We start from the raw sequence: 18,178 nt of genomic DNA, 5'->3' as shown, positions 1-18,178 counted from the left end.
GACGTCTTTACCCACTTACTCACTGTGTCCTCCTTTTTCCTTCTGCACTTCCTTCTACAACCTTTTACTATTGTGATAGCCATCTCTGACCCTTCCTATATTCCCAGTGTAAGGGATGCAGGGTGGGGAAGGAGGATAATGACTGAACCAAAACAAACATCTCTACACTGAATTAAAGGGGCAGACAGAGAGCACGAGACGAAAGTCCTGTTGCGTGGCCTCTCTAACCTCTAATTAGGGCCTGGTTCTTCTCTGGGGAGGGCTGGAGATGTGCCCGTGTCTGGCGTGTAGCAGGGTTGGGTCCTGGGGGCCTCCAACAGGGTGGGATCTAGCCCAGCTGATGTCAGTCTCCCTGGGGAACCATGGTCCGTCTCTCTCCCTGGCCCTGCCTAGTCTTAGGGAGATGATCAGGAGATCTTTTGACGTCATGCAGCCACTCAGAGACAGACAGGCCTCAGGCTCATCCTACAGCCTGGGCTCGCCTCCCCACCCAAGCCACAGAGACGGCACCTTGGCTGTTACCACCTGCCTGCTGCACACCTCCCAGTCCCAGTCTTTAATTCTCCCACCTCCAGATGTCAGTAGTAGAACCCTGACTTCCCTGATTCTCCGAGGCTAGACTGTCACCTCAGACCCAGGCCAGGGTGGATTTCCTCCAGGCTTCCAGAGCCTCCAGAGAATGCCTGCGGCCAGAGGAATGTACAGGGAGGCTAGACAGGGATCCCATTCCTACTAGTCAGCAAGTCAACTGAGCCCCTCTGTACTGGGATACCTTCCTTTAGGTGTCCATGTAGCCTATAGTAGAACAATGTGGACACCCCTGTTCTGTTCTGCCAGTCTGTAGCTACTAGACAGCCACACCAGCCTGCCCTGCATGAAGCACTGGCCAGAAAAACTGTTTCCCTGGTAACCAAATACAGCTTACAGTTTTTCCTCTCCTGTGACCAGACGGCCAGTCAAAACAGCAAACCACAATCTGGAAAAAACCTGCGTTGGAACAGTCACCGGGTCCCATGCTCTGTCTACATGAAAATAACTTGATAACAATTTATGCTTCTGAAACCAGGATGGCCAGGATGAACAGGGTGACTTTTTGTTGTGAATTAGCGACATACGTTGGAACATTGTCCATGCACATCCTTGGACAGGAAATGGCTCTTACGTCACTTGGCACACTGTGACCTCACTAAGCCTCAGAGCTGAGGAGATCGGGCCCATCAATAATACCCAGAACATCAAACAGGCCTCCCAAAGAGACACACACAGCAGGTTCACCAATAACCACACAATGACACGAAAGAGAGAGAGAGCCACCAGTCAAAGCTAATGGTTCATAATGCCACAGGCATATTACAGTAAGTATACTGCCACTAGATTTCCACCTCTGCTGGCTATACATCTCTACACTCTACACTGCTATTGGAATCCACTCGAGAGCAAAGAGAAGAAACGTGGATGAGGCTTTGTTTTGGGTTTGAAAAATGGTCTGAAACATGGCTCTGGTATTTCTTCAACGCTAACAATGCTGTCATCTAAATTTGGACAGGCAGCCCCTCCGTAACATAAAACCTCAGTTTCCTAAATAGACCGTCCATCTCATAACTGAAGGATAGGCCAGGCCTCGTTCCTCTATACCAAGGTTGTGATCCAAAATGACATCCTATTCCCTACATAGTGCACTGCTTTTTACACAAGGACTCCGGTCAAAGTAGCCTAGAACACTATATTGGAAATAGGGTGCCATTTGGGACACAGCCCAAATACCAGCTGCTCTGACAGGCTTGTTCTTTGCCTCACAGCTCCCACTGTCAGAACCAAAGCTGCCTGGGCTGTTACTGTTGCTGAGTGCAGATGTTGCTGGGTGGCTTCCAACAGCTTTTTGACATCAGAGTAGGAAGTGAAAGGGGAGAGGTTGTGTTAGAGGATATGTAAATGTACAGTTCCCCTCCAATGGCTAGCTTTATACAATGGTTTGGATTAAGGAGGGAAAAAGTAAAAGCAGAAAGATGGTGGGAAGAGTAAAAGACACACTGCCTGGTTAAACTCATAGAGGCGACCTCACACTCTCTCACTCTCTCTCCCTCAAACTACCATGAGAACAGAAAGTCCCAGTTCCATCCAAAGCAGAAACAGGATGTAATCTTATGTTTTCAATTAGTCAGCAGCATAAAGAAGGGCCCCAACGACCAAAGCATTTCTATAGGTGAACATCAATTAGCCAGCAGCATAAAGAAGGGCCCCAACGACCAAAGCATTTCTATAGGTGAACATTAATTAGCCAGCAGCATAAAGAAGGGCCCCAACGACCGAAGCATTTCTAGCTGAACATTAATTACAAGGAGCAATTACTCTAGCAGTGAAAGGGCCTCAGCCAAGCCTCATTAAAAGACCCTTTATTCCTCAGGCTAAATTGTACACACCACCATAAAGAGGCATGCCTCCCTCTGCCTTCTCCTGACAAGCATGCCTTGCCTTAGATGACATACTTGTCATATACTTACTGTTATTGTAAACCTGCTGTGGTCTTATATGCTGACAGTCTGTGACATTACCATGACCTGGGATCTTCCAAACATGAGCTAAGTTTGTGATAAGCTTTCATTGCTGCCTGAGCTCATGTAACAAGCATTGGTGATGACGCACATACTCCATGTCGATCTTTTGAAATTTCCCCTAATTTCAGGGTTGTTCATTAGTTTAACTCTGTATGACTTGTGTGTGGAAGACTGTTGTCTACAAGCTCCCAAGTGATTCTGCTCCCTGTCCAAGGTTGCTGTGGTGTGTTGAAATCAAAGAGAACTAGGAGGAGGGGAGAGGGTTGTTGCTCCTCGTTTGAATCCCAATGGCACCCTATTCCCTATATAGTGCACTACTTTTGACTAACTCCATATTGGCCATGGTCAAAAGTAGTGCACTATATAGGGAATAGGGTGTCATTTGGGACGCAGCCATTGTTAAAGCCCCAACAGCTATAAAACTGCACTAGGGTGCCAGGGAATCATGGAACATAAAGATTGCTAGAAACAGCATAATGAGGAGAGGATGATTTGAATGGTAACACACCGTCTGTAATTCATTAAGACTGTTTAGTTGGGTAAAGTCTTTTGTATTTGTCTGGTTCATTGCCCTAGAAGGGTTCTGGGCAATTGCATTCTGGGCAATTGTGATTGTTCTTATCCTTGGTTTTGTTTCCTTTTTTGATAAGTTTTCTTTGGAATAGGGTTGATAGAAGCCAAAGCCCAAATGAAGATGTTCTGTTGAACGGAACAGTTACTTGTGGAGTATGTTGATGTAGTTCAGAGTGTGAGGCCATAGAATGGACAAAGGGGAGTGAGAAGTTTTCCTGTCAAACCCTCTAGCCAGATTGACACTGACAAACAATTATTTCAACTTTATTTTGACTGGTACCTATTACCTTTTACAAAACCACTGAGGCAACTGCCATTTAACTGTAATCCAGCTCTAATGATGTGGTCTCATGGTCTTTGGATCGTGACTATAGGCCCACGAGGATGGAACATGCACCCAACACCCTGCTCCCTCTGACATAACACAGTCATCTGCCAGACTGTTAAGTAAAAAGCCCCACACCCTCCTCTGGATGACGTGAGTCCACGTTCACCATCCTGACTTGGGACTGATGGAATGCTAGTCAATAACTGAGGACCATGAGAAAAAAAGAGGGTCAATATTCTGCACTTGTTTATGTTGGTCGGAAATGTTGTCTGAACTGAACGCAGTCTGATGTCCATTCGCACAGAACCCATCTCACTCCCGATACTGGTATTCAGATGTCCAATCAACTAACACATGATGGAGCTATCTTTCCTCTTTGTGTTGGTCTTCACTGTTCAGATTTGTGTGTCCATATTCATTGAGAGTTTATGGTTCACACCACCCTGAATGACTGTGCTGTGACTAGCTGTGCTTTTTTTGTTGTTGTACCTGTTATTGAACTTATTTCTTTAAAATTCTCAGACGTGTAATTTTATCTTTAACTAGGCAAGCAAGTTATGAAAAATGTCTTATTTCCAATGACGGCCTTAGAACTGCCTGTTCAGGGGAAGAACGACAGACTTGTACCTTGTCAGCTCAGGGATTCGAACTTGCAACCTTTTTAGTTACTAGTCCAACACTCTAACCACTAGGCTACCCTGCCACCCCTGTAAAGGATGTGGTGTGTTCCCCCAAATCATAGGAATGCACATTGTGTCTGTCCCTCTTTCACCCAAGTTGGAATGGTGTTGAATACTTTGGAATACAGACATCACAATGGCTCACTCTACTGTGCCACTGGCACTGAATTAGTGGCACAAATGATGCAGCTCCTGGAGTACCAGCCGTGAAATTAAACACGTTCACGTGTTTTTCTCTCTCTCCATATGGCTCTAAAGCTAGCTTGTTTTCCCTCTCTCCACAGAAAACTAGGGCTCCTAACATGAAATGTATTCCATGAGGCATTGGTATGACATCATGCAGCCTTTCTAACCCAGCCCATTTCACTGCTAAATATTTGAGAGTCTACATAACTGCTGAATCAAAGCCACGGGAAACGGGAACATAAACTCAATCAGTGTTTGTGATGAAAGTGTGTAGTTTGAACATCTGGCTTGGATAAGAGTAGAATGTTAGTTCAGCTTAACACTTTCACCATTGAGTTGAGTCATAGAAATCCCCCCCCCCCCTCTGTCTTCTTCTCTCTTTTCTCTTCGTCTCTCTCTTACTCTTTCGATCTCTCCCCATCTGTCTCAGTCAGTGGCCGACACCTCTAAAAAAAGGTTTGCATTGGCATTCCTGCTGCAACATCTGAGCCCTACACGTACCATTGGAATGCATGGCCTTCCGTTGTCAGGTGCTTAGGAGCCCTAATGGCTACACAGAGGCTCCCATCTCAGTTACCCACTGTCAACTTTTAGTCACCATAGCCATGCTGCAACTGCTGTAGATACAGCTCAACTGTAACTGTAGCCTCCAACTGTAACTCACCACAGTGGATCTCCAGTGTTTGGGGGTCATGTGGTTGGTCTCAATGTTCTCTCCCCAGATGCAGGCTTTGCATGCTATGCTGCTATCAGACTATCCACAAACACGCATATTTGTATGAAAGATAAGCCCAGTGGCCCCTGGGAAATGAGTTTATTGGTTTCCAGATATATCCAGAGGCATGTACTGTATGGGTCATGTCCGGCTCTTCTGAGTAGAAGCACAAAGAAGGTTCTTTAGTAGAACCCTGGAATCAGCTGTTCTCCTCTAATTCCCTCTCTAGGCTAATGACATCACTAACCCTGAATCCACTGTGCCATTGATTAAACCTTATCCACAGCAAATACCCTCCATGAACAAGACCACAACTGTCCTCTGAACTGATGCTGGATTCATCAAAACACCAAGACATGATTAAAAAAAACAACTTCTGGGCCTCCTGAGTGGTGCAGTGGTCTAAGGCACCGCATCACAGTGCTAGCTGCGCCACTAGAGATTCCGGGTTCGAGTCCAGGCTCTGTCGCAGCCGACCGGGAGACCCATGGGGCGGCGAACAATTTCCCTAGAGTTATCTGGGTTAGGGGAGAGTTTTGCCGGCTGGTATGTCCTTATGCCATCGCGCACTAGCAAATCCTGTGGCGGGCTGGGTCACCAGGTGCACAGTGTTTCCTTCGACACATTGGTGCAGCTGGCTTCTGGGTTAAGTGGGTATTGTGTCAAGAAGCAGTGCGGCTTGGTTGGGTTGTGTTTCTCCAGTGCCTGGGGGTCATGTGGTTGGTCTTCGTCTCTCCTGAGTCTCTACGGGAGTTGCAGCGATGAGTCAAGACTGTAACTACCAATTGGATACCGCAAAATTGGGGAGAAAAAGGCGTAAAAGTAACAAACATTTTTTTTTTAAATCTAATAATAATTTAAACTCCCCAATATAGAGACAATGTTAACTGACCGTGAAACATTAAAGTAGTATTCTTCTGGAGAACACTGACATCATGGAACTTGACTTCCAACCTCTTTATGTCTGTACAGCCAGAGAGCTGTAGTTTAGAAAAGTGGTTGAAAGGGGGGGATAATGGGGGCAGATATGGGACAGGGATCATGGGGGCAGATTTGGGACAGGGATCATGGGGGCAGATATGGGACAGGGTTCATGGGGGCAGATATGGGACAGGGATCATGGGGGCAGATATGGGACAGGGATCATGGGGCAGATATGGGACAGGGATCATGGGGGCAGATATGGGACAGGGATCATGGGGGCAGATATGGGACAGGGATCATGGGGGCAGATATGGGACAGGGATCATGGGGGCAGATATGGGACAGGGATCATGGGGGCAGATATGGGACAGGGATCATGGGGGCAGATATATGACAGGGATCATGGGGGCAGATATGGGACAGGGATCATGGGGGCAGATATGGGACAGGGATCATGGGGGCAGATATGGGACAGGGATCATGGAGGCATATATGGGACAGGGATCATGGGGGCAGATATGGGACAGGGATCATGGGGGCAGATATGGGAAACATTATTTTAAAATCAGTACCACCAGCTCCTACAAAACACCAGTCACCTATGCCGTACACACACAACTGAATCACCATGGCAACCATCTACAGTTGATTATGTTCCCGAGTTTGTCAGAAATGTTCCAATGTTGTGTCCCAATACCTTATGCTGACCATTCCTTGGCAAATTCCCATAGCAGTGCCGGTGGCACACAAGTGTCAACTATGTAGCAGGTTAGTGTGATTGGTGGAGTGTGGTCTGGAATGGAGGAGGATATAGGGAGGGCTTGTGGCAACATCCCTGTGCTATTCTCAAAGTGAAACCCAAGAGCTGTTAACCTGGGCAGGAATGGGAAACGTTCTACTCATGTAAGGGTTTTATTTCAAACAATTTCACAATATTGATCTAAATAGTTGATAGTTAGTTGAACATCTAATAACCATTTGTAAGGAGACTCCAAATAAAGTAACTAAATAGCCTACAATTAAAGGCATAGTAAAAGCACAATACATGTGTCTCTGTTTCAGATTAAGATTAATCTTAATGTGCCTTTCTAATGTGCCGTGCGCATGTTCCTTTCCATCCTTCTGGTTAGTCTGGCATAGTGTTCCCCCAGTTTACACTGTGCCAAAGAGCTTATGTTTTACCATCCCAGTGCCCAGATGAGCCACTATGGAGTTCTGGAGAAGTCATCACGCAGACCGAACCAACACCAGTCCCACCAGTCTCATCTTCAAACCATAACATCACCAGACAATTATCATCTATATTAACAGACTTAAGAGTGTGGTTTGGATCTGATAGCTGAAGCTTCCACTCACACCTTCCCGACATGAGGAAAAGAGAGGTACCCGTATAAACAGAAATACCCACCACACACACTGTATGACAGTTTCCACCACCTAAGGGGCGTCATCTTGTGGATGTAATTTTACTCCCTGCTGAGTCACATTCCCATATCTCTCTTTCACTTACATCCATTCATTCTTCCCACCCATCCTGCTGGCTAATAGTATAAACAGGATGCATCTCCACAGGAGAAGCAGGAAACAAACACAGGATGAACTTCCTTCTCCTATTAAACTTCTGGAAACACAGATGAAAAGCCCCCAAACACACTGCGAAGATCAAATTGAACTTCCAGAAGTATATTTCCCCAATTTAAAAATATTTAATCTGAGTAAAAGCTGCCTGATGGACCTACATCTGAAATGAGCAGAAAATGTTTTAGAAGGAGTGAGCGTTCCATCCCTTCAAAGTGTGTACACACACACACACACACACACACACACACACACACACACACACACACACACACACACACACACACACACACACACACACACACACACACACACACACACACACACTGTTCTCAGGATGTAGTTCATCATTATTTTTAATGGCAACTTTCCCCATTGTGTCGGCTAGCTACACCCGCAACTTTTTTACCAGCCCTAAACTCCTAAAAGCTCATAGCTGCCACACCATAATAACAAAAGTATTACAGAACTCACTTGTGAAAAAGATAATTTAAACTACATTATGGAACATTTTATTAGCATGTTCATCTCTCGGGGTAAAGTTTAAGTTAGGAATTCATGTTGCACAGCATGTTGCACATGCTCATAAACACCCCCATGGCTTGCTATACCTGGGTCATCTATACCTGGGTCAGTCAGGCTTAGGTTAATTGAGGTACCATGCTTAGAGTTAGTTTACTAGAGTTTATCCATAGTTCAAGATTGAGCATGTAAGACACATAACTTTTGAGCCATGAGGTAGAGAGGTGTAAAGAGATGTACTACTCACTGTGTAGGAACAGAGCACAGAGAACCAGGGCTAGAGTCAACCCTCGCCAGGACCCATTCATTCTTCTCATGGACACAGCCATCCTCCAGTCCTTTGTGAGTGCAGCCGGTGTCTGTGTGTGTTTCCCTGTAGGAGTGTGTGAGAGAGAAAGAGAGAGCTAAGTAAGTGAGTGTTTGAGCGCTGGGGGAGCCTGTGTGTGTTTCCTGTGAATGCTCGCAGAGCGTGACAGACAGGCAGGATAAAGGGTGGCTTGTGTTCCGCTGCTTTTATATGGCCCCTCTCCTTTGCCCTCCCTCTCTCTCCCCCCCTCTCTCTCTCCCTCTCTCTTCCCCTCTCTCTCCCTCCTCTCTCTCTCTCTCCCTCTCTCTTCCCCTCTCTCTCACCCTCTCTCTCCCGCTCCCTCCTTCTTTCTCCACACCCCTTTTCTTACTGGTTGGGTTTAACCCCTCTTAAGGCAGCTGGTCCTCCTCGTTTGGGTACGTAAGAAAGAGCGCGTGTAAGAACCCGAGTCAGTGAGTGAGCAGGGCATACTGTAGTAGGTTTGTGTGAGTGCAATGGTAATATAATGCTGGTGTGACTTGCGTATCGAGCCATCTGTCTGTCTGAGGCATACATCATTAGTACACATTTGCTGAAAACGAAGTAAATTCACATCAGGCTTTACGATACCACAAGTGAACTAGCACCACAGCTGTATATTTGGAGTTGACCCCAACCATGACTCGCTGTCCCCCTGAGTACCTAATTGAGACATACCAGTCCCAGGCAGCCTGCTAGCTCTGGCTCGTCTGATAGGCTGAGAGAGGTTCTGCTTTGAAGATGCAGCTGGTCAACAAGAAGTGCTGCCCCCGGTCTCATCTGCCTACCTGCTTCATATTGTGCTGCATAGCTGAGAGGCCTGTAAAAGTGCATGGCGTCACGCACATTGCTGTGATATGCTGTGCTGTGCCTGGGCTTTGGTGTGTCCCTGGACTGGTGAGTCAGAATTATACTGGGATGAGTCATCCACTGAACCCCCCCTCCCCCACACACACACACACACACACACACACACAACAGGTACAGTGCCTTGCGGAAGTATTCGGCCCCCTTGAACTTTGCGACCTTTTGCCACATTTCAGGCTTCAAACATAAAGATATAAAACTGTATTTTGCACGCCCAATTTTTCAGTTTTTGATTTGTTAAAAAAGTTTGAAATATCCAATACATGTCGTTCCACTTCATGATTGTGTTCCACTTGTTGTTGATTCTCCACAAAAAAATACAGTTTTATATCTTTATGTTTGAAGCCGGAAATGTGGCAAAAGGTCGCAAAGTTCAAGGGGGCCGAATACTTTCGCAAGGCACTGTACATCTGCTCACACCACACACAGCTGCTCACACTTGATGCCACTGGGATGTATAGCTGCCATTTTACAGACTACTGACCAATTATGCTATTCTGTGTGTTTTTTTTTGCACTGATCTTAACTTTTTTTGTACATAATGTTTCTGCCATCGTTTCCTATGACTGAAAATATCTGCTGGACATGATGATCACAATGATCACTAACCTCAATTTGGATGAAGAATTTTACTTCAATGACTCGGCGGCGCAGGACACTGCTCACCCCAGACCAGGCCCTAATCGCCGACACCCTACCATAGACCAGGCCCTCTGAAGAGGAAAAGATGGGGATGAGACAGCCTATAGGGAGGAGGTCAGAGACCTTGCAGTGTGGTGCCAAGACAGCAACCTCTCCCTCAACGTCAGTGTGACAAAGGACTTGATCGTGGACTACAGGAAAACGGACACAACATTAAGGATCTATCATGGTCCAAACACATCAACACAGTCGTGAAGAGGGCACGACCACACCTCTTCACCCTTAGGAGGCTGAAAATATTTGGCATGGGCCCTCAGATCCTCAAAAAGTTATACTGCTGCACCATCGAGAGCATCCTGACTGGCTGCATCCCCATTTGGTATGGCAACTGCTTGGCATCTGACCGCAAGGCGCTACAGAGCATAGTGCCTACGAGCTCCCTGCCATCCACGACCTCTATACCAGGCGGTGTCAGAGGAAGCCACCCAAGTTGCAGACTGTTCTCTCTGCTACCGCACAGCTAGTCTGGAACCAACAGGTCCCTGAACAGCTTCTAACCCCAAGCCATAAAACTTCTAAACAAACACACACGCTGCTGCTAGTCACTTTACCCTTACCTATACAGTATGTACAGTACATAGCTACCTCAATTACCTCGTACACCTGCACATCGACTCGGTACTGGTACTCCCTGTATATAACCATGTTATTACCTGGTACCCCTGCACATCGACTCGGTACTGGTACTCCCTGTATATAACCATGTTATTTTTACTCTTTATTTTTATTCATTATACACTGTGTCACTATTTTTTATTTAAAAAAATAATCTAGTCTTTAACTCTGCATTGTTGGAAAATGACCCGTAAGTAAGCGTTTCACTGTTAGTCTATACCCATTGTCTACGAAGCATGTGACAAATAAAATGTTATTTGACACTCACGGAAATCATAAAACCATATTCACACACACATGCCATACGCACACACTCACTGAAATCTATGGGATTATAATGATGACAGAACCACGTGAGTTTTGGGGTTGCAAGTACAATTCGCAAATGTGTAATTACATTTTGCAAGCTTGTATCATGCTGTGTATAAGATGTAACAACAGTTGCAAACTTGTAACATGACATTTCAATACATTCAATTAGATTTGCAAGCATCATTTATTTTCATAATTATTGCAAGTCCATTTACGACTATGAATATTTTGCTGTGAATCAAAAATACACTTGGAGTTCTGCTCTTGGAGTTCTGTCACTGATGTCTCATTGTAGAAAGTTTTGTGCATTTGTAGAAAGAGATTCGAAAGTCCAATTTTGACTTGTGCTCTGGGTCCACCTTTTATGGGGCGGCAGGTAGCCTAGTGGTTATAGCATTGGACCGAAAGGTTGAAAGATCAAATCCCCGATCTGACGAGGTAAAAATCTGTTGTTCTGCCCTGAACAAGGCAGTTAACCCACTGTTCCTAGGCTGTTATTGAAAATAAGAATTTGTTCTTAACTGACTTGCCTAGTAAAATAAATAAAATGCTCCTGACCAATGAGATCCCTCTGCCAAAACAACAGCCACCTAACATTTCTGGATTGTTCCCTCAATAAAATTTCAGAAAGTAGCCAACCACATGAGCAAGAAAGGAGGAATACATTTAACCAAAATGATCTAATTGAAGGTAATTGTCTCTTTTATCTGTGCATATTGATTTTTGGGGGGAGTGAAAAGGCGTGACAGTCGTTTTTTTATCATGTGAAATATAATGGTTCATTTCAGACGAACTCTAGACCAGTCATTGCATTGACAGCCGTTATTGCATTAGATAGTAAAGCTAGGATGAATGTCAGAGGCTATCAACTGGCTAGCTTTATCAGGCAGTTTTAGATGTGAGGGGAAAACATATATCTTTGCTAATTAACCATCTGATTGATAAAGTTGAAATAAATGCCATTGGCTAGCTAGATGGCTAACTAAATTGAAACTGCTGGGGGAAAGGTAGCTAGCTAACTCCATCATCGCTGCAGTGTAGCTAATGTTTCTAGAAAATAAAAACTATTAACTATAGCTATATTTGCTAGCTATATTTTAAAGACTTGCGAACACTTTTTGTCAAACTGCTTCATTCCACTGCCTGTTGCTACTTCCTAGTATTTGATTGATGGAACAATCCAGCCAATGGTTAGGTGGCTGTGGTTTTGGTAAAGGGAACTGATTGGTCAGGAGTAAAAGGTCTTGCCCGCAGAGTGCAAATCAAATATTTACTTGCAAATCTCTTTCTACAAATTGACAAAACTTTCTAAAATGAGACAACAGTGACAGAACTCAGAGAGCGTGCAGATTCAAAATCTGCAAGTGTATTTTTGATTCACAGCAGAATATACAGTGGTTCCTCCTTTAAACGTTGCTCCATACTGCAGCACACCTTGCGGGCTGCTGCAGAATTCTATGGCATGTTATTTAATTGTCAGCCATTGTTACCATTAATGCTAGGTGGTGTTAGTTTGACCACCAGAGGGATTCTTTGAGAAGTATTTGATAGCCTTCAATAGTGGTTATACTAGAGAATTTGAAACTTTTTTGTAAGAACATAGTATATGGGATTGATTTTAAGAAATTTTTATTAATTAATTTGATTAATATTATGGTGTTTCTATTCCAAGAAAAATGATAAACGAAACCCTCAGGGTTTCAGTTAGGATGGAACAGAAAAAATGGAGCTGTACAATGTGACGGTCGGGAGTAGGCTACAGCACTAAGAGCATAACATTCTAACTTCAATATGCTTTTTAAATAAATAAGACCTACACCACTTTTAACAGCACATTACTCAACACTAGTGAGACTCATGTCGCCTACAGTATATCGAAATATGTTTTTTCAATGACATGACTCCATCAGTAGTAACATTTAGAGGGTTCTTTGTTAGGGCAAATCTGATCTGTGAGAATATCTAAGGGGATTTTATATAATTCTAAATGAATTAATACAAGTAAAAAGAATAACTTGTTTCAAAAAAGTATACATTTTTTAAAATGCATATGTATTCACCCCCTTTGCTATGAGGCCCCTAAATAATATCTGGTGCCTTCAGAAGTCACATATTTAGTTGAATAAAGTCCACCTGTGTGCAATCTAACTGCCACATGATCTGTCACCTGATCTCAGTATATATACACTTGTTCTGAAAGGCCCCAGAGTCTGCAACACCACTAAGCAAGGGGCACCACCAAGCAAGTGGCACCATGAAGACCAAGGAGCTCTCCAAACAAGTTAGGGACAAAGTTGTGTAGAAGTACAGATCAGGGTTGGGTTATAAAACAATATCTAAAACTTTGAACATCCCACAAAGCACCATTTAAATCCATTATGAAAAAATGGAAAGAATATGGCACCACAATAAACCTGCCAAGAGAGGGCCGCCACCAAAACTCACGGACCAGGCAAGGAGGGCATTAGTCAGAGAGGCAACAAAGAGACCAAAGATAACCCTGAAGGAGCTGCAAAGCTCTGTCCACATGGCCACTTTAAGCCGTAAACTCCACTGAGTGGTCAGAGTGGACTGAGTGGTCTATCAAAACCTGAATCAAGGGTGGTCTTGCCATTCCCTCCCTTCAATTGTACTACTGGTCTGCCCAAATCCGCAACATGCTAACATGGAACACAAACAGACATGAGTCAACGTGGATTCAGATAAAAGCCCAATGCTGTGGTTCATTGCCCCTAAGCTCAATTATATTCATTAGTAACTTTAGTGAAGTGGGCAACATAGCCAAAACCTTTGTGATTTACAGCACCCTACTAGAGTGGAGGGGGACTGTAAGAAATACCTGGGCATTTCCTCCCAAATATGTTCTCACTCGCCTACAGTAGGCAACCCAGACTTGCCAAAAGCCCTGAGGGATGCCAACTTTAATCTTTGGCATGCTCTAGGAATCAGGACCTTTCAGGCCTATTTCATTAGAAACCCACTACACTGAAATCCTTTCAAGAGCTCTGCAGTGAATTCAATGTGCCAAGATCCCATTTAAAAAAAAAAATATCTTCAAAATAGACATGTCATTTCCTTATTTACTTCCAAGAGGAGGTTTAGAACTCAGTTGAATGAAGTTGAAACCCTTCATGTCACAGCACAATCCATTAAAGGCAAAATATCTTATATCTATAGACTCCTTTCTGAGAAAGGAGGCTCCTCCTTTACCCCTTTGAAAATAATCTGGGAAAAGGACCTTGGTGTGACTATGAGTGATGAGTTATGGGCAGAAGTTTGTGGAAGGGTATACTGCTCCTCTACTTATGTAAAAAAGAAAGAATCTAATTACAAATTTTTGTACAAATTCTATTACACTCCAATGAGACTCCATAGAATGAAAATGTCTTACATTTCTCCTAACTGTAAAAGATGTACCTCTGCGAGTGGAACCTATATGCATGTATTTTGGAGTTGTAGAGAGATTGGCAGATTTTGGCAATCTATACATACTGCTGCACAGAAAATACTAGATGTACAGTTTGATATGACCCCGTGTCTCGATCTTCTTAATGCCCAGCAGGACTTTGTTCTTGATCCCGACAGAGAAAATTAGTTTTTACTATCACAAACTTTGCTAAGAAATGTATCCTTCTATTGTGGGGTTCTAATACCTCTCCTACATTAAAATGTGGATTGACCAGATTGTTGACTTTCTCCCTCTTGAAAAGCTCACTTATGACCTCCACAAGAGACGGCCCAAGTTTGATAGACTCTGGTCTCCACTACTCAGCTATATTTCAGAGTGGACAGAGTGAATGGGGTGATTAGGGAAATGAGCAGATACACAACATGAAAGGTGCTGTAAAAACTAAAAACGAATGACTTGCTTGTCGTCTCAGCTAAGGCTGGACAATGATCCCAAACACACCGCCCAGGCAACGAAGGAGTGGCTTCGTAAGATGCATTTCAAGGTCCTGGAGTGGCCCAGCCAGTCTCCAGATCTCAACCCCATAGAAAATCTTTGGAGGGAGTTGAAAGTCCGTGTTGCCCAGCAACAGCCCCAAAACATCACTGCTATAGAGGAGATCTGCATGGAGGAATGGGTCAAAATACCAGCAACAGTGTGTGAAAACCTTGTGAAGACTTACAGAAAACGTTTGACCTCTGTCATAACCAACAAAGGGTATATAACAAAGTATTGAGATAAACTTTTGTTATTGACCAAATACTTATTTTCCACCATAATTTGCAAATAAATTCATAAAAAATCCTACAATGTGATTTTCTGGATTTTTTTTTCTCCCTAATTTTGTCTGTTATAGTTGAAGTGTACCTATGATGAAAATTACAGGCCTCTCTCATCTTTTTAAGTGGGAGAACTTGCACAATAGGTGGCTGACTAAATACTTTTTTGCCCCACTGTATATGTTTATTGGGATCCATCAGTTGTGCTGTGTTTTCTCTCTCTCTCTCTCTTTGTGCATGTGCTGTTGTTGCTGGGTGTTCACACATAGATGTGCACCAGCCTAGCAGAGAGAAAGGCAGGACACATCTGGAAGCAGTGCAGCCACACTGGTGTTTTCTTGGGGATTGCCTGCAAAATTGCTTGCCAAACAATCGGACCAGATGGGGCTGAATCAAGTCCCTGTGCATGTTCCCTTTCTTTTGGGACTGACTGGGATTTGGTAATCTGATCTCTTTACGAACCCCCTCTTCAAGTCCCCCTGACCCCCATCCCACCCCTCCACGGACCCTCTCTCATTATCTGGAAATGGCAATGCATGGTAGGGGTGGGGGGGTTGTGCATCCTTAACTTTCTAATACTGACCAGACTGGGTCGCACACAAGCACACTCCCGAGCACACATACAGATGTAGGTTCTTCATTTAATCACTTTTTTGCTGCCGAGAATATTCCTATGCTGCAAGAAATGCCAACGAGCTTCATGATTGACATAAATTCAAGTGAAAACCTGCACTAACACACGGTTATCTTAACAGTATTGCACATTTCATGTAGCCTACTTTTGTCCAGCTAAAAGCCTAACCACTGATCAAGCAACATTATGGACTAAAATGTTCAAATCCTGTTGCTGCAGGATTATTTTGTTCCGACAATCCTGATCAAATTAACATCCCACACCTGTAAACGCACACACTCCCGAGCACACACACACACACACCCGAGCAGGCACACACACAGATAATACACACACACAACCCTTCCCCCAGCCAGGAGCACTCAACACTGAACTTGTGGCTAGTTTTGGTGTGGCTGCTGAGAGGGGCAAAGGGTTATGGGGATTTATCTTTACTAGGCTACTGACCTAGTGAGGTGGAGGACTACTGATAGGACTGGATACTAGACATCCTACCTTGGATACTAGACTTGATCAGAGTTTTCAATGGACAATCTGTTTAGCAGATCTTCTACACTCATTATCCCACCAGATGTCCAGACAACTGCTTCCAATTGCTGTGTAGATTAGATAATGACATCTCTGTGTTCCTCTCTTGGCAGGGTGACTTGTCTATATGTGGCTTTGTAAGTATGTTCTGTTATGGTTTCCAATTTCCAAACACTGAACTACCCTGTTTAAAAGGAGACACAGAGTTGTATCTTGATATAGATGGTATGAAATACAGTATATACATATGAGATGAGTAATGCAAGATATGTAAACTTTATGAAAGTGACTAGTGATCCATTTATTAAAATTGCCAGTGATTTCAAGTCTGTATGTAGGCAGCATCCTCTCTGTGTTAGTGACAGCTGTTTAACAGTCTGATGGCCTTGAGATAGAAGCTGTGTTTCAGTCTCTCGGTCCCAGCTTTGATGCATCTGTACTGACCTCGCCCTCTGGATGGTAACGGGGTGAAAAGGCAGTGGCTCGGGTGGTTGTTGTCCTTGATGATCTTTTTGGCCTTCCTGTGACATTGGGTGCTGTAGGTGTCCTGGAGGGCAGGTAGTTTGCCCCCGGTGATGTGTTGTGCAGACCGCACCACACTCTGGAGAGCCTTGCGGTTGGGGGCGGTGCAGTTGCCGTACCAGGCTGTGATAAGCTCGACAGGATGCTCTCAAATGTGCATCTGTAAAAGTTTGTGAGGGTTTAAGGTGACAAGCCAAATTTCTTCAGAGGTTGAAGAGGTGCTGTTGAGCCTTCTTCACTACACTGTCTGTGTGGGTGGACCATTTCAGTTTGTCTGTGATGTGTACGCCGAGTAACTTAAAACTATCCAACTTCTACACTGCGGTCCCGTTGATGTAGATAGGGGGATGCTCTCTGCTGTTTCCTGAAGTCCACGATCATCACCTTAGTTCTGTTGACGTTGAGTGAGAGGTTCCTGACACCACACTCCGAGTGTCCTCACCTCCTCCCTTTAGGCTGTCTCATCGTTGTTGGTAATCAAGCCTACTACTGTTGAGTCGTCTGCAAACTTGATTGAGTTGGAGGCGTGCATGACCACACAGTCATGGGTGAACAGGGAGTAAAGGAGAGGGCTCACCTTTGTGTTGAGGATCAGCGAAGTGGAGATGTTATTTCCTACCTTCACCACCTGGGGACGGCCCGTCAGAAAGTCCAGGACCCAGTTGCACAGGGCGGGGTTGAGACCCAGGGTCTCAAGCTTAATGATGAGCTTGGAGGGTACTATGGTGTTAAATGCTGATCTGTAATGGATGAACAGCATTCTTACATAGGTATTCCTCTTTTCCAGATGGGATAGGGCAGTGTGCAGTGTGGTGGCAATTGCATCGTTTGTGGACCTATTGGGTTGGTATGCAATTTGAAGTGGATTTAGGGTGACAGGTAAGGTGGAGGTGATATGATCCTTGACTAGTCTCTCAAAGCACTTCATGATGACAGAAGTGAGTGCTATGGGGCAATGGTCATTTAGTTCAGTTAAATTTGCCTTCTTGGGTACAGGAACAATTGTGGCCATCTTGAAGCATGTGGGGACAGCACACTGGAATAGAGAGAGATTGAATATGTCCGTAAACACACTAGCCAGGTGGTCTGCGCATACTCTGAGGACGCAGCTAGGGATGCCGCCTGGGCCGACAGCCTTGCGAGGGTTAACACGTTTAAATGTCTTACTCACGTCGGCCACGGAGAAGGAGGGCCCACAGTCCTTGGTAGTGGGCCTTGTAGGTGGCACTGTATTAACCTCAAAAAGGGCAAAGAAGGAGTTAGTTTGTCTGGAAGCAAGACGTCGGTGACCGTGACGTGGCTGGTTTTCCTTTTGTTGTCTATGATTGTCTGTAGACCCTGCCACATACGTGTGTCTAAGACGTTGAATTGTGACTCCACTTTGT

General features: G+C 44.5%; 1 protein-coding gene across 2 annotated transcripts in view; it reads right to left on the bottom strand.

Annotated features, from left to right (window-relative positions):
* Positions 1 to 8,720, bottom strand: part of LOC139416723 (uncharacterized) — a 44,154-nt gene extending 35,434 nt beyond the window's left edge. The window contains exon 1 of one of the 2 annotated variants that reach the window (XM_071165719.1): positions 8,309 to 8,720. In XM_071165719.1, coding sequence (XP_071021820.1) covers positions 8,309 to 8,390 — 82 coding nt within the window. In that variant the 5' untranslated portion in view covers positions 8,391 to 8,720. The remainder of the gene's footprint in view (positions 1 to 8,308) is intronic. The other variant, XM_071165720.1, reaches the window with a different exon arrangement.
* Positions 8,721 to 18,178: the final 9,458 nt, after the last annotated feature.

The sequence above is a fragment of the Oncorhynchus clarkii genome, chromosome 9 (assembly GCF_045791955.1).
Source record: "Oncorhynchus clarkii lewisi isolate Uvic-CL-2024 chromosome 9, UVic_Ocla_1.0, whole genome shotgun sequence".
In the NCBI taxonomy this organism is placed as follows: domain Eukaryota; kingdom Metazoa; phylum Chordata; class Actinopteri; order Salmoniformes; family Salmonidae; genus Oncorhynchus; species Oncorhynchus clarkii.
The sequence above is the reverse complement of the archived record's forward strand: the minus strand, read 5'-3'. Positions and strand labels throughout refer to the sequence as shown.